Source organism: Acomys minous, assembly GCF_964271855.1.
Source record: "Acomys minous genome assembly, chromosome: 13".
Classification (NCBI taxonomy): domain Eukaryota; kingdom Metazoa; phylum Chordata; class Mammalia; order Rodentia; family Muridae; genus Acomys; species Acomys minous.
In genome coordinates, this window is record NC_140495.1 from 82595403 (window position 1) to 82618223 (window position 22821).

Here is a 22821-nt window from a genome sequence, read left to right on the forward strand (position 1 = left end):
TATTCAGGAGGTACAAGAGGAAAAGACTAAGTCTTCTTTCTAAATTATCTTTGAAATAATGAAGAACCAGCACAGTTTAGGGGAGAAAAATTCGTGATTAAAACAGTGCTCTTAGAACTAGTCAGTCATATTAAGTGATCAGCTTATATTACTTTTCAAATAAATTCAACTTACTAGAAAGTTTTTGACAGTTATATGAGCATGCCTTTCAGTCTCTGCGCTATACAAGTCATCAGGTTCTGTAATATACTACATAGGAAATTATCAGCTGGGCACGATGGCGTACCCCAGCACTCGGAGGCAGAGCTAGCTAGCTAGATCGTTGTGAGTTTGAGGCCAGCCTGATCTACAGTGAGTTCCAGGACAGCCAGGGTTATGTAGAGATCCTATCTTAAAAAAAATTATCATCTATAACAAACACTGCTGATAGTTTCTGTATCAGATTTGGGACCATTTAATTACCATTATTATAGTTCGTAAATTAAAATGCCTTAGCATCGATACTTCCCCTGGGGTTAAAGACTAATTTATGGGAGCCCTGAGCTTTTACTATTAAGTTTTTCATTACTGTAGAAAAATCAATGAGCTTTATTGTAGCTTACATTAGACACATATGTAAATCATGGTTTTGAAAATGTACTTTGAATAAACATCTCAGCAGTGGTAAACTGTGTCATTAAAACACTCTTGTGAAGGTGCCATTCATTTATTGCAGCCTCTGATTCCATAGTTATAGACCTTGCTGTTTTAAGAGAGCATCCATCACAGCAAGTGGTGTGGATGCTTCTGCCTGACCTTGAAAGCATTATCTCACAGAAATTGGCAATTTGCTTTCTGTCTTTAGAGTTGACCACTATAGTATCTACACTAGAATTGGCATTAATGTGAAACAGACACAGTCATCTGAAGAAGTCTGCTCACAAACGGCTTTGAGTAAGGTCATTGGAATTTTGTGGTGATTTTTCTTCACATTTGCAGAAGTTAAATTGTGGAGAGTGAATTACATGTGGACATGCATGGACTCAATAATTAAACTGATGACAGTAACACAGGCTCTGAGAACTGGGTTAGTTATTTCTCCCTGGAGGGAGTTGTGGAAGCATTGTGTTGAGAGGGCTTCTGGCTGCCATCGACACGTAAATGCATTTTGGCCTTACGCTCACTGCTCATGCTCAGAAGCTGTGTGGTTGCCCTCAGTAGCTGCTGTCTGTCATCAGGAGCCGGAGGAAGTCGTGTGTGTGGACTGTTCCTTCTGAGACAAAACAACTATCAGCTGACTTAAGTGACCGGACTGTTACAGTTACGTATTTACAGTGGTATTTTGCTTTGTTTTTTCCCTCATGAAGAATTCACCTCAGCCTAGAATACATTTCACAGAACCTAGTAACATAGGCCATGCAGAATTCCAGACGTTATCCTAACAGTTCTATGCTGTAGCTGCTCTTCATAGCTCATGAGGGATGAGTATTACCTTGAGGCCTCTTGTACTTGTGGGAAAACTGAGGCACAGCTAATCATGTAGCATTAGCTCACACTTGTGGCTGAACTAGAAACTATGAGCTAGTGAGCTAACTGTTCTTCCTTAGTATGAAGAAAAACATATTACAGCTGTTGGAGTTTTTTCTGATTCATTTTGTTATTTTTATTAATAAAATACTGTTTATATTTCTAATTTATGTGCTATCTGTTTTTCTTTAACCTTCATTTTCCTCCTTCTTTTTCTTGCTTTTACTCTAATGTTTAATAAGGTTGACATGCTTTCCTAGGGAGCTACAATCCTTTTCTTTGCCCTGTGAGTGATATGTTAGTAGTCCATGGTCATAAACCTTCTAGATGAAGTGGGGGACGGTTTTACCCAGCACATGGAGAAATGGATCAGTCTTTAGGAACTACTGCAATGAACTGGGGCTCCTCAGGGGTTGGCATCAGGTGCCCAGGGACAGCTTTGTCATTGAAAACACAAAGCACTTCAGAGACTACTTGAAAAGAAGTGATTGTTCCCTTAAAACTGCCATTCATTTGTAAGCTGCTCATCAAGTGCATAATGTGTGGCTCCTTGTAAAGATGGTCGCTAACCCATATGAGCTATAGTTATTTATGCTTCTTTGTATGTAACTTTCTTCTCTTGCTATCTCAAACTTTCTCCTATTAGAGTTTTTAATTGTTTGGCTCCAATATATCTAGTTATGTGTGTTTGATTCTGCTTGGTCTACTTTTTTTTTTTTTTTTTTTTTTTTATTCCAGGACACTGGTGAATGAAAAAAAAAGAAATAAGAAGGAAGGATATGAGAAAGGAAGGAGGAGAAAGTTTATTGTAGATAAAAGAGAGAGTGTAGGCAGAGGCAGGCACATCTGGGAGAGTCCAGAGTGGACATGACCCTGAGCCGTGGGAGAGATGAGTGCAGCCGCTGGCCAAGAGAGCAGAAACCGTCAAGGAACCCAAATGGCTGGATTTTCCTTATATAGGGAAGGGCAGCTCAGACTCTGGGCTGGAGAGTTGAGGGTGGGAGATGGGGTGTCACAGCCAGGAGGACCTAGTCACCCATGGCAACTGAGGAGCGCTGTGAGTACCTGGCAGCCAGGTCCTTTTTGATGTGTTAAATAGGCACCTCAGCTCTGTGTCCTGTTTTTGTGACCTAACAATCCTGTTGATTTAGAGGACCCTGCTCTCTTGGTGTCCTCCATCCTTTTTGGCTTCTACACTCTTTCTGCCTCCTCTTGTGCAGGGTTCCTCGTGCTGTTAAGGAGAGGGATTTATTTGGTGAAGACGTCCCATTTAGGGTTCTCAGCCTCTGGGCCGTGTAACTTTCTGATGCTTGGAGTTAAGTGTCCCCACACATAAGCCAGAGTCAGCACTGACGATACCTGGCCTTCGCTCATACTGTTCTGTAATTCTTCACTTCATCTCATTAGTACATGAGTGATAAACAGAGTGACTGTTTGCCCTAGATCTTCTTCCTGCCCCCTATCTTAGCAACTACATCAAAATTTTACTCTGCAAGGTAAGCTGCTAGGCTGGCATGACTGATTCTTTAAATTCAGAATTACTGTTATTGAACTGTGTTTGCTTAATGGACCTCGTTTGTTCTTCCCTTTCTCTTTCTTTCTTTCCTTTTTCGTTTGTTTGTTTGTTTGCTTTTAAAAATAAATTTCTTTAATGTGTTTCTTAAGTGATCTAGACTCCCCTGGATAGATTCATTTCTTTCCTCTGTGATAGTTATAATCCAAATGAAATTGTTTCATTCAAAACAAACCACAAAGTATTGATCTGCTTCCATGTTTTACCCTCTCGTCATTCTGAAATTCTCCTGTCCACACACTTGCTTCTCTACTCAGACTTATCTACTCTTTTGCAAAGGTATTGATCCTGGGTATTGATACATGATTTTTGCATGGTGTTCATCAAGGAGTAATCAACCTTTTGTTATGTAGCAAATCACTTCAGAAGGTAAGGGAAATGCAGCAGGAAGTGGTGTGCCTGTCGCTTGTGTGCTTGTGGGTAAATTGTACCTGCAGGTTGGGCTGTTTTCCAGGAGCAAGTACATCAGTGCCTGCCGCTTGGTTGCCAGCAGGGGAAATGAGGCTCACCTATTTTCTACCTCATCTCAGGGTGAGAATTTACGAGCTCTTGCCCATTATGAAACTGCTCCTGCTTAAATATCACAGATGGCCTTCTAATTTTGGTCACAACTTTCTACTAACTAAAGGAGGCAGGTTTTTTTTTTCTGGAAACACAATGTGGCTCTTTGCTTGATGTGAGCCCTAAAAAGATTTCAATTTTTTCCCCCTGAGGTTTGCTGTGATGAAAGAGTTTCCTTAGTCTCATCCTAATTCATTGCTTTTTTAAAAATCATTCTTTGTGCAATATTCCTGTTCTTTAAATAAGTTTTCATTTGTGTCTATTGGAATCTGTAAGCATTTTTTTATGCTTCTTTATAATGAAATGGAAATTTCACAGTTGTTAGAGAGGTAAACTCTTTAGGAAACCGTTTATCTCCTAGTCCAGGCTGTTGGCATGCTCTTTCTCCCGATGTTGGTGTGCACCCCGGAGCAGCAGAATGTATCCTTAGACCAGGTTTTCATATTTTCATTTACTCCACTCCAAAGTGGCAACATGTATCAGCTAGCTCTGAGAAATAAGTTCCAAAATTCTTAAAAACTATTTGAGACATATCCAATTCAGCAGAAAGCTCTATTCTTTTTCTCTAGTTTCAGATGATGCATATCAGATCCACTTAGTTTGTACTTAAAATAAAAAAATAAATAAACCTCTATTATGACACATATAGTTTGAGTCCCTTTCAGTATTCACTTTATCCCAGCTTGTATTAAGAAGCACATACAGAATTGGTTCCAGCTGTGCAGCTGGCCCGCTGCTTAGTCCTAGCAGGCCTAAGTCGTGGCTGGGTTAAGAAGTGAAGGTCAGGGCCTTGAGAGATAGCTCAGAGGTTAAGAGCACTGTTGGTTCTTCCAAAGGTCCTGAGTTCAATTCCCAGCAACCATATGGTGGCTCACAACCATCTATAATGAGATCTGGTGCCCTCTTCTGGCCTGCAGGCACACATGGGGACAGAGTACTGTATAAATAATAAATAAAATGTTTTTTAAAAAATGAAGGCCAAACAAAATAAGCAGGAAAGGGTGGAAGCCGGAAGTTAGGTGTTTTGGGGACTGGCCTTCCGCCATCTCACCCTAGTTCTTTCTCTTCTGCTCAGGTACTTCTGTCTTCCCCTTCCTTTCATCTTGGCTATAGGGAACCCAGATGTACACTTGTCTTTGCATCATTTCCACCTGTTTTTTTTTTCATCTAGGAAATCTGCTCCAGCTAATGATATATAAATCAAATTCACACCTGTTCTCCTCATTGACCGAACAGCTTAGTAAAACATCTTAAAAAGAGAACGCATTTATTTCAGCTAGTGGTTTAAGAGGCTTCAGTCTGCAGTTCTTGTCTTCATTTTTTTTTTTCTGATCCTGTTGTGAGGTGGAATTACATGGCTGGGAGCATGTGGAGAAGCTGCTCACCTCACAGCAGCCAGGAAACAGAGAGTGAAGAGGAGCAGGGACAAGATACACCCTTCTAGGACATGCTTTCCATGACTCACTTCCTCTAACAGGGCTCTAACTTGGAAAGCTTTCGCCACCTCAGATATTCCAAGTAGTTATGAATCCATAAATGGAATAATGGTTTCATCAGTATCCTCATGGTCCAGCCGCCTCCTCAAGGCTCAGCCTCTGAATGTTGCCGAACAGGGATCAAGCTTTTAACACGCGAGCTCTAGGGAAGAAGGTACAGTTAAAATCCAAACTATAACAGTTGGTGAGCAAGCATGGTCTTCTCCTTGAGGTTTCTAGTGACTTTATCTGCCACTAGTGAGGGAGAAACAGGATGTTTCTTATGGAGAAGGCAACATGGCTTTGGCTAACAGCAAATAGGGAGGGGAGACTGACTAACTACAAAGGCTGCCTTTGGGTGTCCATCATGAGTGTGCGTCAGTATAGCCCATGCTCCAGAGTCACCAGTCAGAACCTGGCCTGGGTTGTGAAAAGGGAGGCGGTACCTGTAAAGCCACAGTGTGGTATGTACGCCGATGCCTGTCCCGCAGACACTGGCACGAATGCATGTGTGTGCTGTATGCACGCTGTGAAGGAACCTGGCTGTTTAGTCCTCTCCTAAGAAAACCATGAATGTGAAATGTGACTTTTGTAGCAAGCTAGAAGGTAGCAGTAAATTATTAATCAGTGTAAAAATGGGAGAATAAAAGATGGAAAGTGCTGAGAAAATGCTATGTATTTTTAATGGATCAGTGCATAAACACCTTCATTTATCTTTGTGACTTCATTTAACCAGTAGCACTTTGAGGTATAATTTATAGATTATGAAATGCCCTTACTGAATTATCATGTTGCCCTTACTAAAGGAAAAATGTGTCTTTTTAGAGGCAAAGATGCATTTTGTTCTGACAAATAGGAAATTTATACATTTGCTTTATGCCCTTATGCATGGCTGATTACAAATTTGATTTTATGCCAACTCACTTAAAAAGTTAGAATGCAATCTCTGCTCTAGGGATTTGGAACAACTATGATACAATTCATCTTACAGATGCCGTTGTCAGAGCTTTCACCTCCTTTTGTACTTTATCATTCTGATGATATGGTTATGAAGAATGCTCTGCCCGATGGCTTCATGTTACCGTGTATCTCAGATCATCTAAAACTCTGAGGAAAATGGTACCCATATGATTTAAGGATTAAGTTTAGTTACCGTCTGCAAATTGCTTTTGGAAGTATAATCAAAAAGTAAAAATGGTTTTAAATTTCAGATATAGATAGAATAATGGTTGCTCTTTTAAATATAGAGGTACTGAAATAGATTCTATGCATAGCAGGAAAAGCAGAATTGCCTTTGAATATGTCTACATGATGAAATGTTTTTTTCTCTTAGTCTCAAACCCACATTCCTATTCTGCTCCTTATTTATGAATATAGTAAGTTGCTAAAAATTTGTCACAAATTTCATATGCTTTCTGAAAAATCAGTGTTTTTTAAAGCTCAGATCACCTTTTTCTTTTCTTTTTCTTCAAATAAAGGTATCTGTCTGTGTAGGAAAGGTTTGAATTATACAGTTGAATGTGACTGTTAGCACTTAAGTGTGAATGAATATGTTGAATTTTGCAGGAAAACAGGATGCAACTTCCTTTTAAAGTAGGGGATATAGCTCAGTGGCAGAATGTTTGCCTGGCTTGCACAGAGCCCTGGGTTCAATTCTTACTACTGCAGCGTCCGAAAAAGTCAAACAAAAAATAGGTGCACCCTGAAGCTTTTCACTTGGGTAGCACTATAACCCATGTTTATATTGGAGGTTCCTTGACAGCAGCATCCAGATGCAACAGCAGCAGGTTTTAATAAATCTAAGCTTATAATTTTAGACGCACCTTAGCTATAATCTATAGCTCCTCTTATGCCCAGCATGACTGTAATAGCAATCTGTGTCTACCTGAAGTATGCAGGGCTTTATTGTGATACTGTAAAAAGCCAGGAATTCCAGTTATTTAATATACACCTTAACTGTGCGTCCATCCTTAACCATTTCTAGCCTAGTCATATATAGAGTTCAGAAATAAAATAGTCAAAATGTACTAGTGAACCCAAGTGGCTAGAAAATGGCTTTCAGACTTTAGCCTATGTACCCAGCATGTGGACTGCTGCCTGAGTACAGACTCCTGCTTCCAACCCTAGAGATCTGATTATATAGGCTCAGAATCTCGAATTTTAACCAAGTAACCTAGGTGATTTTGAAGCATGTAGTGCTAAGCCCATAGGAAACACTGATGTAGGATATCTGTACCTGCACAGGGACATGAGCAGTGTAGTTGCAGGTGGATCTCTGTGAATTTGAGGCTAGCCTGGTCTACAAAGAGAATTTCAGGACAGCCAAGGCTATTACACAGAGAAACCTTGTCTCAAAAAACATAAAAACAAACAAAAAAAGCAAAGGCCTCACATGCAAATGGATACTGTGGTTGCCTTAATGTTCTTTTGATGCCTTGGAATTCTTGGTTGTTCATGAGCAAAAGAGTCTTCCTGAAAATTATGTAGCCAGTGTAAACAAGTGTCTGCTTTGAGTGATTGAGATTCTTTGACAAATATGAGCTGTGGCTATTGAGCAATAGTTTCCTGCCCATTGGTATGAGAGCACAGCCTCTCAGACCTCTTCTAAACTCTAAGGATGAACAGCTGACAGGCATCACAAGATGCAGAATAGGAAATCACATTATACATTTTCTCAGGGAATTCTATTTTAATTCCTAGTCTGAACATGAACACCTGTGTTTGTGTTTTCCTAACACAACTTTTCTTCCCTCCAGGATGGCACGAAACAGAAAAGAGAGCGAAAGAAAACTGTGTCATTCAGCAGCATGCCAACCGAGAAGAAGATTAGTAGCGCAAGTGACTGTATCAACTCGATGGTTGAGGGTTCTGAACTCAAAAAGGTTCGTTCAAACTCCAGAATTTATCATCGGTATTTTTTGCTGGACGCCGACATGCAAAGCCTGAGATGGGAGCCATCTAAGAAGGACTCTGAGAAAGCCAAGATCGATATCAAATCTATCAAGGAAGTGAGAACAGGGAAAAACACAGATATATTCCGAAGCAACGGCATTTCCGAGCAGATATCTGAAGATTGTGCGTTTTCAGTCATTTATGGAGAGAACTATGAGTCACTTGATTTGGTTGCCAATTCTGCAGATGTTGCGAACATCTGGGTGACGGGACTCCGATACCTGATTTCCTATGGGAAACATACACTCGATATGTTAGAAAGTAGCCAAGACAACATGAGGACTTCTTGGGTTTCACAAATGTTTAGTGAAATTGATGTAGATGATCTTGGACATATAACTCTGTGTAATGCTGTGCAATGTATCAGAAACCTCAATCCTGGTTTAAAAACAAGCAAAATTGAGCTTAAGTTCAAAGAATTGCATAAGTCAAAGGACAAAACTGGTACTGAAATCACAAAGGAAGAATTTATTGAGGTTTTTCATGAACTTTGTACTAGACCTGAAATTTACTTTCTTTTAGTTCAGTTTTCAAGCAATAAAGAATTCCTTGATACCAAGGACCTTATGATGTTTCTTGAGGCAGAGCAGGGTGTAGCACATATAAATGAGGAAATAAGCCTTGAAATTATTCACAAATATGAGCCATCCAAAGAAGGCCAGGAAAAGGGCTGGCTCTCCATAGATGGGTTCACTAATTACCTGATGTCACCTGATTGTTATATATTTGACCCAGAACACAAGAAAGTCTGTCAGGATATGAAGCAACCTCTGTCTCATTACTTTATAAACTCATCTCATAATACATACTTAATAGAGGATCAGTTCCGGGGTCCCTCTGACATCACAGGATATATCCGAGCTCTTAAAATGGGTTGCAGGAGTGTTGAGTTAGATGTGTGGGATGGGCCAGATAACGAGCCTGTGATTTACACCGGCCACACCATGACCTCTCAGATAGTCTTCCGCAGTGTCATTGATATTATTAACAAGTATGCATTCTTTGCTTCTGAGTATCCTCTCATCTTATGTTTAGAAAATCACTGTTCTATTAAACAACAGAAAGTGATGGTTCAGCACATGAAGAAAATTCTAGGGGACAAGCTGTATACAACATCTCCCAACTTGGAGGAATCTTACCTACCATCCCCAGATGTCCTGAAAGGGAAAATTCTAATCAAAGCAAAGAAGCTGTCTTCGAATTGCTCTGGCGTAGAAGGGGATGTTACCGATGAAGACGAAGGAGCCGAAATGTCTCAGAGGATGGGGAAAGAGAACGTGGAGCAACCCAACCATGTGCCTGTGAAGCGATTCCAGCTCTGCAAAGAACTGTCTGAACTGGTGAGCATCTGTAAGTCAGTCCAGTTCAGAGAATTTCAGGTATCGTTTCAGGTGCAGAAATACTGGGAAGTCTGTTCGTTTAATGAAGTGCTTGCTAGCAAATATGCCAACGAGAACCCTGGGGACTTTGTCAACTACAACAAGCGCTTTCTTGCCAGGGTCTTCCCTAGTCCGATGAGGATTGACTCTAGCAACATGAACCCTCAAGATTTTTGGAAATGTGGCTGTCAGATTGTAGCCATGAACTTTCAGACTCCGGGCCTGATGATGGACCTGAACATCGGCTGGTTTAGGCAGAACGGGAACTGTGGCTATGTCCTTCGGCCAGCCATCATGAGGGAAGAAGTCTCCTTCTTCAGTGCCAACACGAAGGACTCTGTCCCTGGAGTTTCACCTCAGTTACTTCACATCAAAATCATAAGTGGCCAGAACTTTCCCAAGCCCAAAGGGTCGGGTGCCAAAGGGGACGTGGTGGACCCTTATGTCTATGTGGAAATCCATGGGATCCCTGCAGACTGTGCAGAGCAAAGGACAAAAACCGTCAATCAGAATGGAGACGCTCCCATTTTTGACGAAAGCTTTGAATTTCAGATCAACCTCCCTGAGCTAGCCATGGTGCGCTTTGTAGTCCTGGACGATGACTACATCGGGGACGAGTTTATTGGCCAGTACACGATTCCCTTCGAGTGTTTACAGACGGGCTACCGCCATGTCCCCCTTCAGTCCTTGACCGGAGAGGTCCTTGCCCATGCTTCCTTGTTCGTCCACGTGGCTATTACTAACAGAAGAGGAGGAGGGAAACCTCATAAAAGGGGCCTTTCCGTGAGGAAAGGGAAGAAGTCCCGGGAGTACGCATCTCTGAGAACACTGTGGATTAAAACCGTAGATGAGGTGTTCAAGAATGCCCAGCCCCCGATTCGGGATGCCACAGACCTGAGAGAGAACATGCAGGTGTGTGCTCGTGTTTAGATCTCTACTTTGTGCGTGTCTATGGTTTGTAGATAAGTTTTTTGTTTGTATGCTTGATTTTGTTTGTTTGGTTGTTTTTTTTTTTTTTGCAATAGATTTAATTTTAAATACTTTGTAATTTTCAACTGGTTTGCTAGAGTGTTTATTACTAGTCTCATTTCTGAACATTCCAAAACTGTAGTTGTTGAAATATTGATTCCATGCTAGGATAAACTGGTTTTGTTGCTGACTCCTAAGCGGCTTACCCACGTTTCTCTTATGACCAGTTAACAGCTATGCTACATGGGAATCTTTGATGTGGTCCTTAGGTGGAACACAAATCGATGACCTATCAAAAGGAGGTTGGCTAAAGTAAAAGGGATGTGTTCCGGATCTTTCTTACGCAGCTCCAGTGCTTAGGAACACTTATGAGCCAGTGTTCTCTTGATTTTAGAGGATAGTCATTTACATAAAATACTTGTGGTAAATGTGTTTATAAAAGTCAAGATGGTAATTTGCTTTAAAATAACATGTCTTAGAGCAGTCAGTAAGAAACTGTGTAAGTGTTAAGGGTGGGCCACATATCTACCTGTGTGCTAAGATTGGTGAATGATGTAGGTATAGAGCCCTGAGTGCCCCCCCCTCTTCCCCCTCAGAGAGCTCACAACGGTGTGTGAGATGCGCCACATGTGGCAGGCACTCTGTTTGTTCTTTTAAAATGATTTGTTGATTTTTATTTTACATGCATGGGTGTTGTGCCTGCGTATGTGTCTGTGGACTACATTCATGCCTTGTGCCCACAGAGATCAGAAGAGAGTGTTGGATCCACTGGGACTGGAGCTAATTATGGTTGTGAGCTGCCATGTGAGTGCTAGGAATCAAATCCAGGTCATCTGGAAGAGCAGCCGGTGCTCTTAACCACTGAGTCATCTCTATCCCGTTTGTTTGCTCTTTCACCACTATTACAAAGATGACATTCACAGTAAATTCTAAACAAGGAAACACTTTCAATATATGTATCCTATCTAATTCTGAAACCTCCCCACGAGTAAGAAGTTGCCTGCAATAAGGATATTTATCGCCTTCCTCTCAAGGTCAAAGCAAAACCAAGATTGGAAGGGTTTCTCCATTGTGGAGGGGGCATGCATTTTGGCAAACTGTCAGTTCCAAATAAACCACACTGTCCCCTGCCTGTGATTACTGACGCGCATATGGAACATGAGTCCTCTTGGGACCTGTTAGGGCTCAGCCATCATGCCTTCAGGACCTGTCTGTACTGAACCCCACAGAGCCATCTGTAGTGGTGCTTAGTAAGCGCCTGCTCTGCGTAGTCTCCTGGCTGTGAGAGCCTGGTGGAACCAATAGGCAGCAGCTTGTCCTCGAGGGACTCGTGCTACAGTTGGGGGTGGGTGGCAGAAAGAGGAAGTGCAGGCTGAGGTGACAGATGCAGGATAGGCTGTGAAGAAAAATAGAGTTATCAGACTGCTTGGGGGACCATACTTTAGCTATCACAATAATTTATTTCTATACATGGTCACACAATGATTTTGAACAAGATGATATACATAGCTTGATGGCCATGTTTAAAGCAATATTAATAAAAATGAAATGTTTAAATTCAAAACTTGTTTCCAGAACATGAGTTACTTAGGAGCTTAGATCTGCTCATTCTGCACACCTGTTCTATCTAGACAGGACAAAAGCATGCCTCGAGTCATACACCTGACTGTGTATGTGTGTGTATGGAGACAGACAGACAGACAGACAGACAGACAATGTATGAAGACAGACAGACAGACAGACAGACAGACACACACACACACACACACACACACACACACACACACACACGGGGGCTTTTAAAGAATGACTTACAGGCTGGGTCTCTGTAGTACAACAATGATTATCTACCAGTGGTAGGCCCAAGAGTCCAGTAGTTGTTCAGTGCACCAGGCTGGATGTCTGAGCTGTTCTTCAGCATACGTTGGAATCCTGAAGAATGCCAGTGAGGGAACGGACTTGCTAGTGAGAGTCAGGGAAGCAGTCACAGAGGGAAAAGGCTCTCTTCTGCTGTGCCCCTGTATATAGGCTTCCAGCAGAAGGTATGGCCCAGATTAAAGGTGGATCTTCCTACCTCAAAGATCAGATCCAGATTAGAAATGGGTCTTCACACTTCAAATAATTTAATTAAGAAAAGCTCCCTCACAGCTGTGTCTAGCCATCTGGGTTTTAGTTAATTCCAGATGTAGTCCAGTTGACAACCAAGAATAGCCACCACAATGACCAGAGGTCTCCTTTCTATTTTGCAGAATGCAGTGGTGTCATTCAAGGAGCTATGTGGCCTCTCTTCAGTGGCCAACCTCATGCAGTGCATGCTGGCCGTGTCTCCTCGCTTCCTGGGGCCGGACAATACCCCCCTGGTGGTCTTGAATCTCAGTGAGCCCTACCCCACCATGGAGCTGCAGGCCATAGTGCCTGAGGTTCTGAAGAAGATTGTCACAACTTATGACATGGTGAGTGCTGTTTGTCCTGTTCCTGGGGAGAGAGGTACCTTAGGTTACCACACAGGATGGGCGCAGCAGCCTTTGCTCACCTGTACTTGTCTTGTCCCAAGCCTCATGTACTTACATTGGAAAAGTGTTTGGCCTGGCTTTGTTATGCTTGAGTTTTGTGTTAGAAGGCAGGAGCCACAGGCACTTTCCTCAGTCAGACTGAACATTAGCTCCCCAAGAACTGAATGTGAATCAGCTTCTAATGAATGCTTTGTATCTTCTTCTTCTTCTTTTTTTTTTTTCCTTCAAGACAGGGTTTCTCTATGTTATCTTTGCTGTCCTGGACTCGCTTTGTAGACCAGGCTGGCCTGGAACTCTCAGCAATCCACCTGCCTCTGCCTCCCAAGTGCAGGGATTAAAGGCGTGCGCCACTGTGCCCGGCAACAACTCTGTGTATCTTCTATTTATGTGGTTTAAAATTTTGTATCCCATCTTGGAACTAGTCACTGATTTATTTTGTTACCATTTTTCCCTCAACCCAGTAAGGTAATAAACTTGATGTTTTAAAAGATGAGTTTGACTCACCATTAAGGCAGCTGCTCCCATCATACAATGCTGTTGTGTGGTTATTTCCTTCCTGGGGCAGCTGCTCTGAGACATGTTCATTTGTAATCAGCTTAGTGGTAATAAGTTATGTTCAGGACACCTAGAATAGTACAGTTTTGCCTTTAAGATTTATCTTGCATTGTTCTTAATTTTATACTCCTCTTTTGTTGTGCTTTTATAATTTTTCAAAACTCTTGAGGGAGAACTTTGTCTTTTGTGGGTTCATGTGTGTTTGTGGAGGGCTGCTGCAACATGTGCCGTATCATGCTTGCCTGGGTCAGAGGACAGACTTCGGGACTTCGTCCTCTCCTATTGTGGAATGCAGTGAGTGAGCTCATATCCTCAGACTTACAAGTCCAGGCCCTTTCACCATAGAGCATTTCACTGGCCTGCTAAGGAAGAATTTAATCTGTGACCAGCACTCATTTCAAGTTACTAATATAGGATAGAACTGGCTGTGTGTATCAGTAGTGACTCTTTGGACTGAGAGTGCTGGGCACTTTCAGGAAGGCAGGGCTGTCACCTTTTACCATTGAGGATATTCCATGATAAGTACCTTGCTATCTCCTCTTTCACCCTAAAAATGCCAGGTAGGCCAGACTGGGATGGTAGTGATGGTGGTTGGTGGCACACACCTTTAATCCTAGCACTCAGGAGGCAGAGGCAGGCAGATGGCTGAATTTGAGGAAGCCTGGTCCACAGAGGAAGTCCCAGGACAGCCAGGGCTACACAGAGAAAACCTGTCTGAAAAAAACAAAAATAAACAAGCTAACGCCAACGAAGGCCAGCTGTGTTCCAGGAGGATATAGGATTGGCATCATTCATCTTATATAAAACATTTTTGGCTGTTTTTTAAGTTGGTCTGAAAGCTGTAATTTAAATGAGCTTAGATGATTCAAGGGAAATACAAATATCATAGGTTAGCATTTCCCATACTGTGTTATAAGGAACATCACCTGGGGAAAGGTTGCATAGAGAAGCCATTTGGGGAAATATTCCTTTGGACGAAACTGAGCAGAGGTCATTACTGCCTTCTCCTTTTCAGGACACCAACTCATGGGATGGAGCCACCTTTAGCATAGTCAGGGTGGCGCTTTCTTCCCTTGTAGGGGTGTGTTTTCATGGTGACTCTAAACCCCACAAAGCTGAGGGTGAAGATCAGCCATCACAGTAGACACACCTTATATTAGGTGTTTACTCCTCCTTTCATGTCAGCTTAGATTCAGAGAAACTCAAGAGATAAAGCGACTGAGCATTTCCTCCTGGAGACAAGCTCAGAGATTATCATCCACTGGAAGGAATATTTAGTTCTGAGGAGAAGTTTAAACACACCTAAGAGAGCAGAAGGAATAACCGGTTCCAGAACATGTAATCAGAAAGGTATAATAAAACACCATAAAGCAACAAAATGACAAAAATGAATATACATTTTCAATAATAACTCTTATTATTAATCATCTCAGTACCCCAATTAAGAGACACATACTAACAGTTTGGATTGGAAAACATCCAGTGAAATAAAAGAAGTAATTAAAAGTTCCCCAAATTTAAAAAGAAAAAAGGAAGTCTAGGGCCAGATATATTCAGTGCACAGTTCTACCAGATTTTCAAAGAAGAACCAAAACCAATATGCTTTTTCTTTTCTTTTTTTTATTAATTTATTCATATTACATCTCAATAGTTATCCCATCCCTTGTATCCTCCCATTCCTCCCTGCCTCCCATTTTCCCCTTACTCCCCTCCCCTATGACTGTGACTGAGGGGGACTTCCTGCCCCTGTATATGCTCATAGAGTATCAAGTCTCTTCTTGGTAGCCTGCTGCCAAGGGGCTTGGAACTAAACAGAAGTTCTGAAAATATAAAATAAATATAAATAGCTGAATAATAGTTTTTAAATTCTTCAGCATTCTTAGCCACCAGGAAAATGCAAATTAAAACCAATTTGAGATTTTATACTACCCAGTCAGAATGGCTAAGATAAAAAAAAAAAAAAACAATGTTGGCATGGATGTAAGGAAAGGGGACACTTATTCATTGCTGGTGGGAGTGTCAACTGGTAGAGCTATCGTTGTAAAACACTACATACTTGAATCATAGACTATGGAGAAATCAAGCTTCAACTCCAGCTAGCTTTCATAGTGCTGGAAGGTGCCAGGGAAGAAAATAGCTATAGATTTTACCTAGCTATAAACTTTGCAAACTACAACAGTGACTGGTGTGGCAGGATATGGTTACCGGTGCAATAGTGGCATGAAAGTAACCAAACATTTTCTGATTTTAATTAAGGCCCACGCTGTAAGATGGGACCCATACCTCACACCATATTCAGTGCCAAGAACATGCGATTAGACAGGTCCTTGGGGTGAATCTACTGCTATTAGTATGCTAAATGGACATTGTATTAAACAACTCACTAGTGAGTTGTGCTGTCCCCAAAGATTAATGTATCTCTCAAAAAAGAGAAGCTTCTTTTTGTAGAAATCATGAATGCCACATAGATTCACAACTGGTCAAGGTGCAAAGAATAAGAGACTTGGAGTAACTAGCCCTGAATGGGACATCTATAATACGCTTCTTCCTCTACCTCCCAAGACTCAGGGATATTGCAGAAGAGGAGGCAGGTAGATTGTAAAAACTGAGGCAGGAGATGACTTCAACAAAGCAGTGTTTTCCACTCACAACAGGGTAGTTGCACGAATGAACTCAGAGTAGTTGTGACATCATATCCAAGACCTTTGCAAGCTCAAGATAGACAAAATCCCAGCATAGAAGGGGGAGGTAGGAGTGTGGTTCTGATAGGTGGAACAAGCTCTAGTGGATGGCCACACACCATGTATACATGAGAGTATACAGCCAACAGTGATTGGGGCAGATGGGTTTTTAAAAATATAAGGACACAAAATTGGGTAGTATGAACTGAGTGGTGGATCTGGGCGGAGTTGCAAGAGGGGTGCATATGAACAAAATACAATGCATGAAATTCTCAAAAAAAATAACTAAAAAATATATATCTGAATAAAAGAAAGTAGACAGGACAAGGATTGTGTGTCCCCGAAACCATTGGGGGCACAATATTCTGGTGTCTGAGGACCCACATTACCCATCATGAATATCCCCTGTCATCAGAGGTCCATCCAGTTACTAAATGGTAAGAAGGGTGACAAAATCGACTCAGAAACCTATGCTGGGATTCCTTTAGAATGTTCTAGAAAAATAAAAGGATGGAGTAAAAATGGAAAGGTTTGAGGCACTTTTCCATGCCCAGTCATTTCTTGACTCTAAGTTATATTGGAAGAAGATCTAAGCAATAGTTGGTATTTATAGATGTTACTTAAGATTAAACCTCAAATAAAAGTACAGACCTACTTCATTGATCAAAACCTGACATGATTTAGCCATAAAAGACACAGCTTTCTGTGGCAGTCACACAGTGACTTTTTCTTTTCTTGTTCTTTTTACTTTCCTTTCCTTCTCTTTTTTTCTTTAGGTATGTTTGTTTTGTTTTTAAGACAGGGATTCTCTGTGTTAACAGCCCTGGCTATCCTAGACTTGCTTTGTAGACAAGGCTGGCCTCGAATTCACCTGCTTCTGCTTCCCTGAGTGGTAGGATTACAGGTGTGCACCACTGTCTCCCACTCAGTGACATTTCTTTATGAACAACTTTTTACCAGGAATTCTGAAAGTGGAGTAGAACTCCCCAAATGAAAACAGGTACTCTGGCTAATCAGTTTCTGAGGTCCAGTGCTGATCGGGGCAGGAGTATGATCCTGCGTGGGTTCTCAGGATCTCCTTAACATTCCTCAGGGACACTAGGGACTTTTAAAAACTCACAAGTGTATTTGTGAGTACAACTGCACGAACTTCTCAGTGTTTTTTTTTTTTTGTTCCCTGGCCCCCCCTCTTCTGAATTGCTAGGTTGTAACACTTATTGCATAACTCCTACAGTAACTGGTTTTATAGAAGTCACACAACAGAATTTTCTAGCTCTTATAAAGTTTCAATTTGAATTACTTTTTTCTAATATATAATTGAAATCTCTTTCTTCGCAGGATTCCCAAAGTTTATCAATTTGTTCTCTTTTTTTAATTGTTCTATTTTTAATTCCATTTGAACTGTTATAAAATATTTTAATTAAATTGAAGTTGTTGCTGTAGTAATAGTAAACTCCTTTTTGGAGATGTAATGTTTTCTTTTCATTTTTCTTTTTCTTTCTTTCTTTCTTTCTTTTTTTTTTTTTTTGCGGTGGCAAGTTAGATTATTATTGTGCCGCTTGGAACTGTGAGACAACAGGCAGTGCTTATTGGAACCCGTCTTCCTCATGGGATTATATTATCTTTTTTTAAAAAATTAATTCATTCATATTACATCTCAATGGTTATCCCCTCCCTTGTATCCTCCCATTCCTCCCTCCCTCCCATTTTCCCCTTACTCCCCTCCCCTATGACTGTGACTGAGGGGGACCTCCTCCCCCTGTATATGCTCATAGGGGTAATGTTTTCTTATATTATGACAATCAAATTGTTAAAATTAGTGAGAATAATAGACCAAATGTTGATTAAAATGTACTAAATATAATCTCAAAAAGTAAAAGATAATTTTAAAAAAGAATGAAGTGAAGCAGCTAGAGAGAATGGCTCAGTGGCTCAGGCCCTTGTTGCTTTTCCAGGAGTGGAGTTTGGTTCCCACATCAGGTTTAACTACGGCTGCAGGAGATCGAATGCCCTCCAGTCTGTGTGGGTTGCTCCCCCACATGGGCCTACACACACATACACATAAAAAATCTTTATGTATTTTTTGCTTTAAAAGCTTTTCTCATACAAGTATTATCCCTTATTTTTTAATTAAAATTTCATAAAATATATTTTGATCAGTTGATATCTGCTTTTAAAGAGAAAAATCTGTTTTCTCCAATGGAGTGTCATTTGGTACATCAACCACACTCCAGGGCGGCCCCGAGCCCAGGTGTAGCTGACCAACTCAAAATGAACTCAGTGGTCTTGTTTTTTGCTCTGATGTTTCCTTTGTTTGGGCTTTCCTCTCCCCTCCCCCTTCGTTGATATTTTTCTTTTTTGTCTTTTCTTTTTGTGGGTTCTGTTTCTTTCTTTCTTTTCTTTTCTTTTTTTTTTTTTTAAAGAAAGTGAGAAAAATCATAAAGGTGGGTGAGTAAGATTATGGGAAGGCTCTGGAAGGAGTTGGGGAGGGAAAACATGATCAAAATACATTTTATGAGAAATTGTTCTTTAACTATGTGAAATGAAGACTTTCTTCACACAGACAGCAGTGTTGATTGTTGGCACTGAGATCAGGAACCTTCTGTGCATGCCACAGACATGGCTTTGTGTACCTCCCAGGCCACTGCTACACTCCGTGTTGTGCTCAGGGAGGTCTCATAGCCAATGGAGCCTGCTACGCTGGTTCAAATCAGGGGTGATGCGCAATTACTGTTACTCTCCATCCCCTTTGCGGCTCCCTCTGTCACGCTCATCTTGAAGTTGAGAGCGTCTTCCACTTGAAGGAGGCACCTGTGTCAACAGTATTGGAAAAGTGGGACTAGGAAGACAGACTGTTATGCTTTTAGAACACAGCTGACATACAGAGAGGGAAGAAAAGAGGGTTGGGGAGTGTAGGAGTGGTAGGTATGAGACCTATATTTTGTAGTTTTAGTTTGGTGGCCAGAGAAGCTCAGCAAGTGATGCTTCTGAAACCACACGCCTGAGCTGCTCCTGTTTCCAGCTGCCAGTGGGAAAGAAATATTTACAGGACGGTGTGATGGCAGCATCACATGTGTCCTCGGGAGCTAGGAGATTGTACGCGTCCGGATTATAATGTCTCAAAGCTCACACACAGTGGTCATTGTATCTGACCCAGTTTTTAGCTTTGTGTGCCTTCGCAGAAACCATTGTGTGAAAACTACGTGGCCTTCCCCTACCCCACGCCGTCCATTGTGTACACCACCCTAATGACTTTCTTTCTGAAGTATCACCTAGAAAAAAGGTTGGGCATTCCCAAGAGGAACCAGGAGGAAGAGCAAGAAGTAGACTGTGAGGTGGTCTAGTCAAGCTAAAAGGCTTGTTCATCATTGAAAAATAATAGAGCCAGACTATTCTCTATTGTCTTGACTGTTGTCAGATGAATAATATTTTTCCTCCAGCATCTTGGCAAAGTAGCAGACTGCTGCTGGCCCTCAGGGCCTGAGTGAGACCCAGGATGCTCTCTAGCCTTTCAGTTAGTAAGAATTACACATGTAAATATCTCTATAAAGATACTTTTGCTAAAGATTCATCTCTTAGATGAATTGTTTAATATGTCATTGTGTCAGGATGTGTAAGTTTCAGTGATAATATAATTTTGTTTATGAGGAATGTCATGCCATCCCCTGACTTTAGAAATGCAGGACCCACTCACCAGGAATTAACCTAATCTGTTGTCACCTACTTCTGTGTCATTTAGTGAAGCATATGATATTCAATTCAAAAATTCAGTAGTACTAGATTGAAATGGCGTAGAATTGTTAGTTATAGGATAGGGGATAGCTCAGTCAGCCAGTACTTGCTGTGGAAGCGTGAGCCCCGAGTTTGGATGCCCAGAGTTCATATTTTTTTTAAAAGCCAGTTTTGGTGGTGGTGCACTTGGAATCCAGCACTGAGAGAAAAGGGAGGATCCCTGGGGCATGCAGGCGTATTCCCCTCTTTACACACCACATGCGTTACATACACACACATGAACACAAATTTTTAGTTGTAATGCATGGGTGTGTTTATAAATGCAACAGTGAGTTTGTCTATATTTGTGGCATAAATTTCTTGGGTGTGCATACACATTGTAGGAGGCATCAATCTAAGGAATGGAATAATTTACATGGGGTATACTCCATAAATAATGAAGCTCTTGAAATATCCAGTTTATATGAAATATATGGCAAATCATATACTGCAGAATTGTTTTCGAGTGAATGTAATTGTTAACACCTACTTAGGCCACCCTTTGGTATCTTTTCCTGGCTAGTAGCATACACTTAATTTCCTGTCTACTCACTTGGTCATGAACTCAGGCAAATGTTATTACGTATTTTTCCACAGCTCTTTTAATAATGAGGGACTGACTTTTACCATCCAAACAGGTGTATTATTATAAATAACAGTTGACATTTTAATAAAGCTTGGAAGCCCTCATTTTGCTGCTATGTTACTTTTGGCCTTAGTGCATAAAAACAAAACAAAACAAATTAAGTGTTGCCTATCAGTTCCTTATTTTGTTTATTTTCATTTGCATGGTGGAAGGACTTGGCCTCACGCTCACGCTCTCCAGACTTCTCAGGACTGCGTGGCTTGTGCACACTGCCTGCTCCCCACTGGGAAATGCCAGCCATTCCGCTGTTACTCTGTTTTCTTCTTGTTGTTATTTTCTTTCTTTTCCTTTTCCTTTTTCTTTTTAAAACATGTCTCACTCTGTAGCATTTTTCTCCCTGTAAACATTGGCAATCTTCCTAATTTACCCCCAAATTATCTCTCATTATTGGGGGGAAAGTTTGTGTGTGTGTGTGTTCATATATCTGTGCACAGGTACATGTGCATCTAAGTGCGCACGCTCGTAGAAGCACATGTGAGGCCAACATCAGGCGTCTTCCTCAGTTGTTCTTCACTTGTTTTTTTTTAAGACCAGAGCTCACCTGTTTGCCTATGCTAGCTGGGCTGTGACTCTCTGCCTACGGTTAAAGGCACTGCTGCACTTAGCCCTCAGGTGGGTGCTGGGTAACCAGACTCCAGTCTTCATGTGGTTAGCACCCTGTACCATTTCCCCAACCCACGGTGCCCTAGCATTTGTCACTCGTGTCCCTCCAGTTTGCTATGAGATAACTGTGCCACTTTTCCTCTAAATCTGAGCCATTAAGAACATTTACTTTTGTGTAAACTCAGTGGCAGAGAAGTATTATGTAGTAAGAGTTGTTTAATTGTATACATTTTATTACTAATTAATTTAAAAATAATAAAGTTTAATTAAATAATATAATTTCTCTACTGAATATTTACAGCTGAATGTTACATTTTTTTGAATGTAACATTTTTATATGGAAGTTTTATATAGGAAAGTTTTCATCCATTTACAGAAATCCTTAATCTTAAGTCAATGTGGATCTTTCTGGTTGTCTTTGTAATTATTATACTTCTGCCCTGAAGAGAGGTCAATGGGAGTTTTCCATTGTTTATGTCATTATGAGGCTTGAAGCCATGAAATAATTTTAGCTTCTATATCACTTATCTTGTGCCAAAACAAAGCAGCATAAATCTGTCTTTGTGAATAGAAATAGTTATTTGACTGTTGTTAGATGTCGCTGGAATGGCACCCAGTAATTTTCAGCTCATTCTCTAAAGTCAAGCTCTCCCTACCTTTGTTGTTGTATAGTAGGCTTCTCCGTAACATAAACTTTTCTTTTGCTGACAAATGTCTTAACCAATTTTCTCCTTAAAAATTGTAATTGTATTTGATTTTTCACATAGCATATCAAATCTATATTATCTTGAATACTTTTAGTTGAATGTCATGTATTTTAGAGGAGAAATTGGAAAACCATTTTAATAGCCTGCAGACTAAGAATGGCTTGCACATTTCTAAATAACTGAAAATAATTCATAATGTGAAAGTTTTACATTTTTGTTTCATAATATATAACCACAACCATCAGATATTACCAATTACTGCTTTCCTGCTATAGAACCACGTGGCTATGGCAGGAGTCACTCCTAACCTAAGGCTACAGTATTTACTGTCTGCCATTGCAGTAGGCCAGCCCATCAGAGCAGTGAACAATGTTGATAATGTGTTTTCTAAACAGCTTTGCCAGCCTAAGGCATGATTTTATTTTTTTTTTCTCATTTAATGTGCTTAAATTAAATGGCTCACAAGAACAGGATTTAGCTGCTGACCCAGTAAGAGAAAAACGTTGCCATTGCCTGAGTCCTTCTTGCCTGTAAAAGCAAAGACCCTTATTGTTATGGTCTTAACCTGAAGAAAGCAAGAGGTGCAAATCAGAAGAGGAGAGACAGTGGGCACTGCCATGTGCTCTGTCTTTTTTATATGATGTGTGAGACAAGAAAGTGGTGATGGGCCAGGGGTGCTTTGTGTGAAAGCCCAACAAAACGTGAACCAAAATATGTGCAGCTTCTCACATATCTAGTGCTGTCTATAGTCACAGTTGCACTGCTTGATTATAAATGAACCAATCAAATAATTGGATTTAAGTCACGCTCTCTTTCTAAAGCCAGACACTGCATTTCTTGGGGTGGGGTGGTGAGGGCTGGGTAGGGAAAAGGGAACTGAGTGGAAAGTTGCTAAGACTGAAAAACCCCATTTCCTTTTGCTTCCCTTCA

The 22821-nt window shown here is 40.9% G+C and overlaps 1 protein-coding gene across 4 annotated transcripts in view; it reads left to right on the plus strand.

The window, feature by feature from the left end:
- The window catches only part of PLCL2 (phospholipase C like 2), a 148923-nt gene that overhangs the window by 79548 nt on the left and 46554 nt on the right, over nt 1-22821 (plus strand). For all 4 annotated transcript variants that reach the window (XM_084754666.1, XM_084754667.1, XM_084754665.1 and 1 more), the window contains 2 exons: nt 7872-10358; nt 12665-12868. In XM_084754666.1, coding sequence (XP_084610792.1) covers nt 7872-10358; nt 12665-12868 — 2691 coding nt within the window. The remainder of the gene's footprint in view (nt 1-7871; nt 10359-12664; nt 12869-22821) is intronic.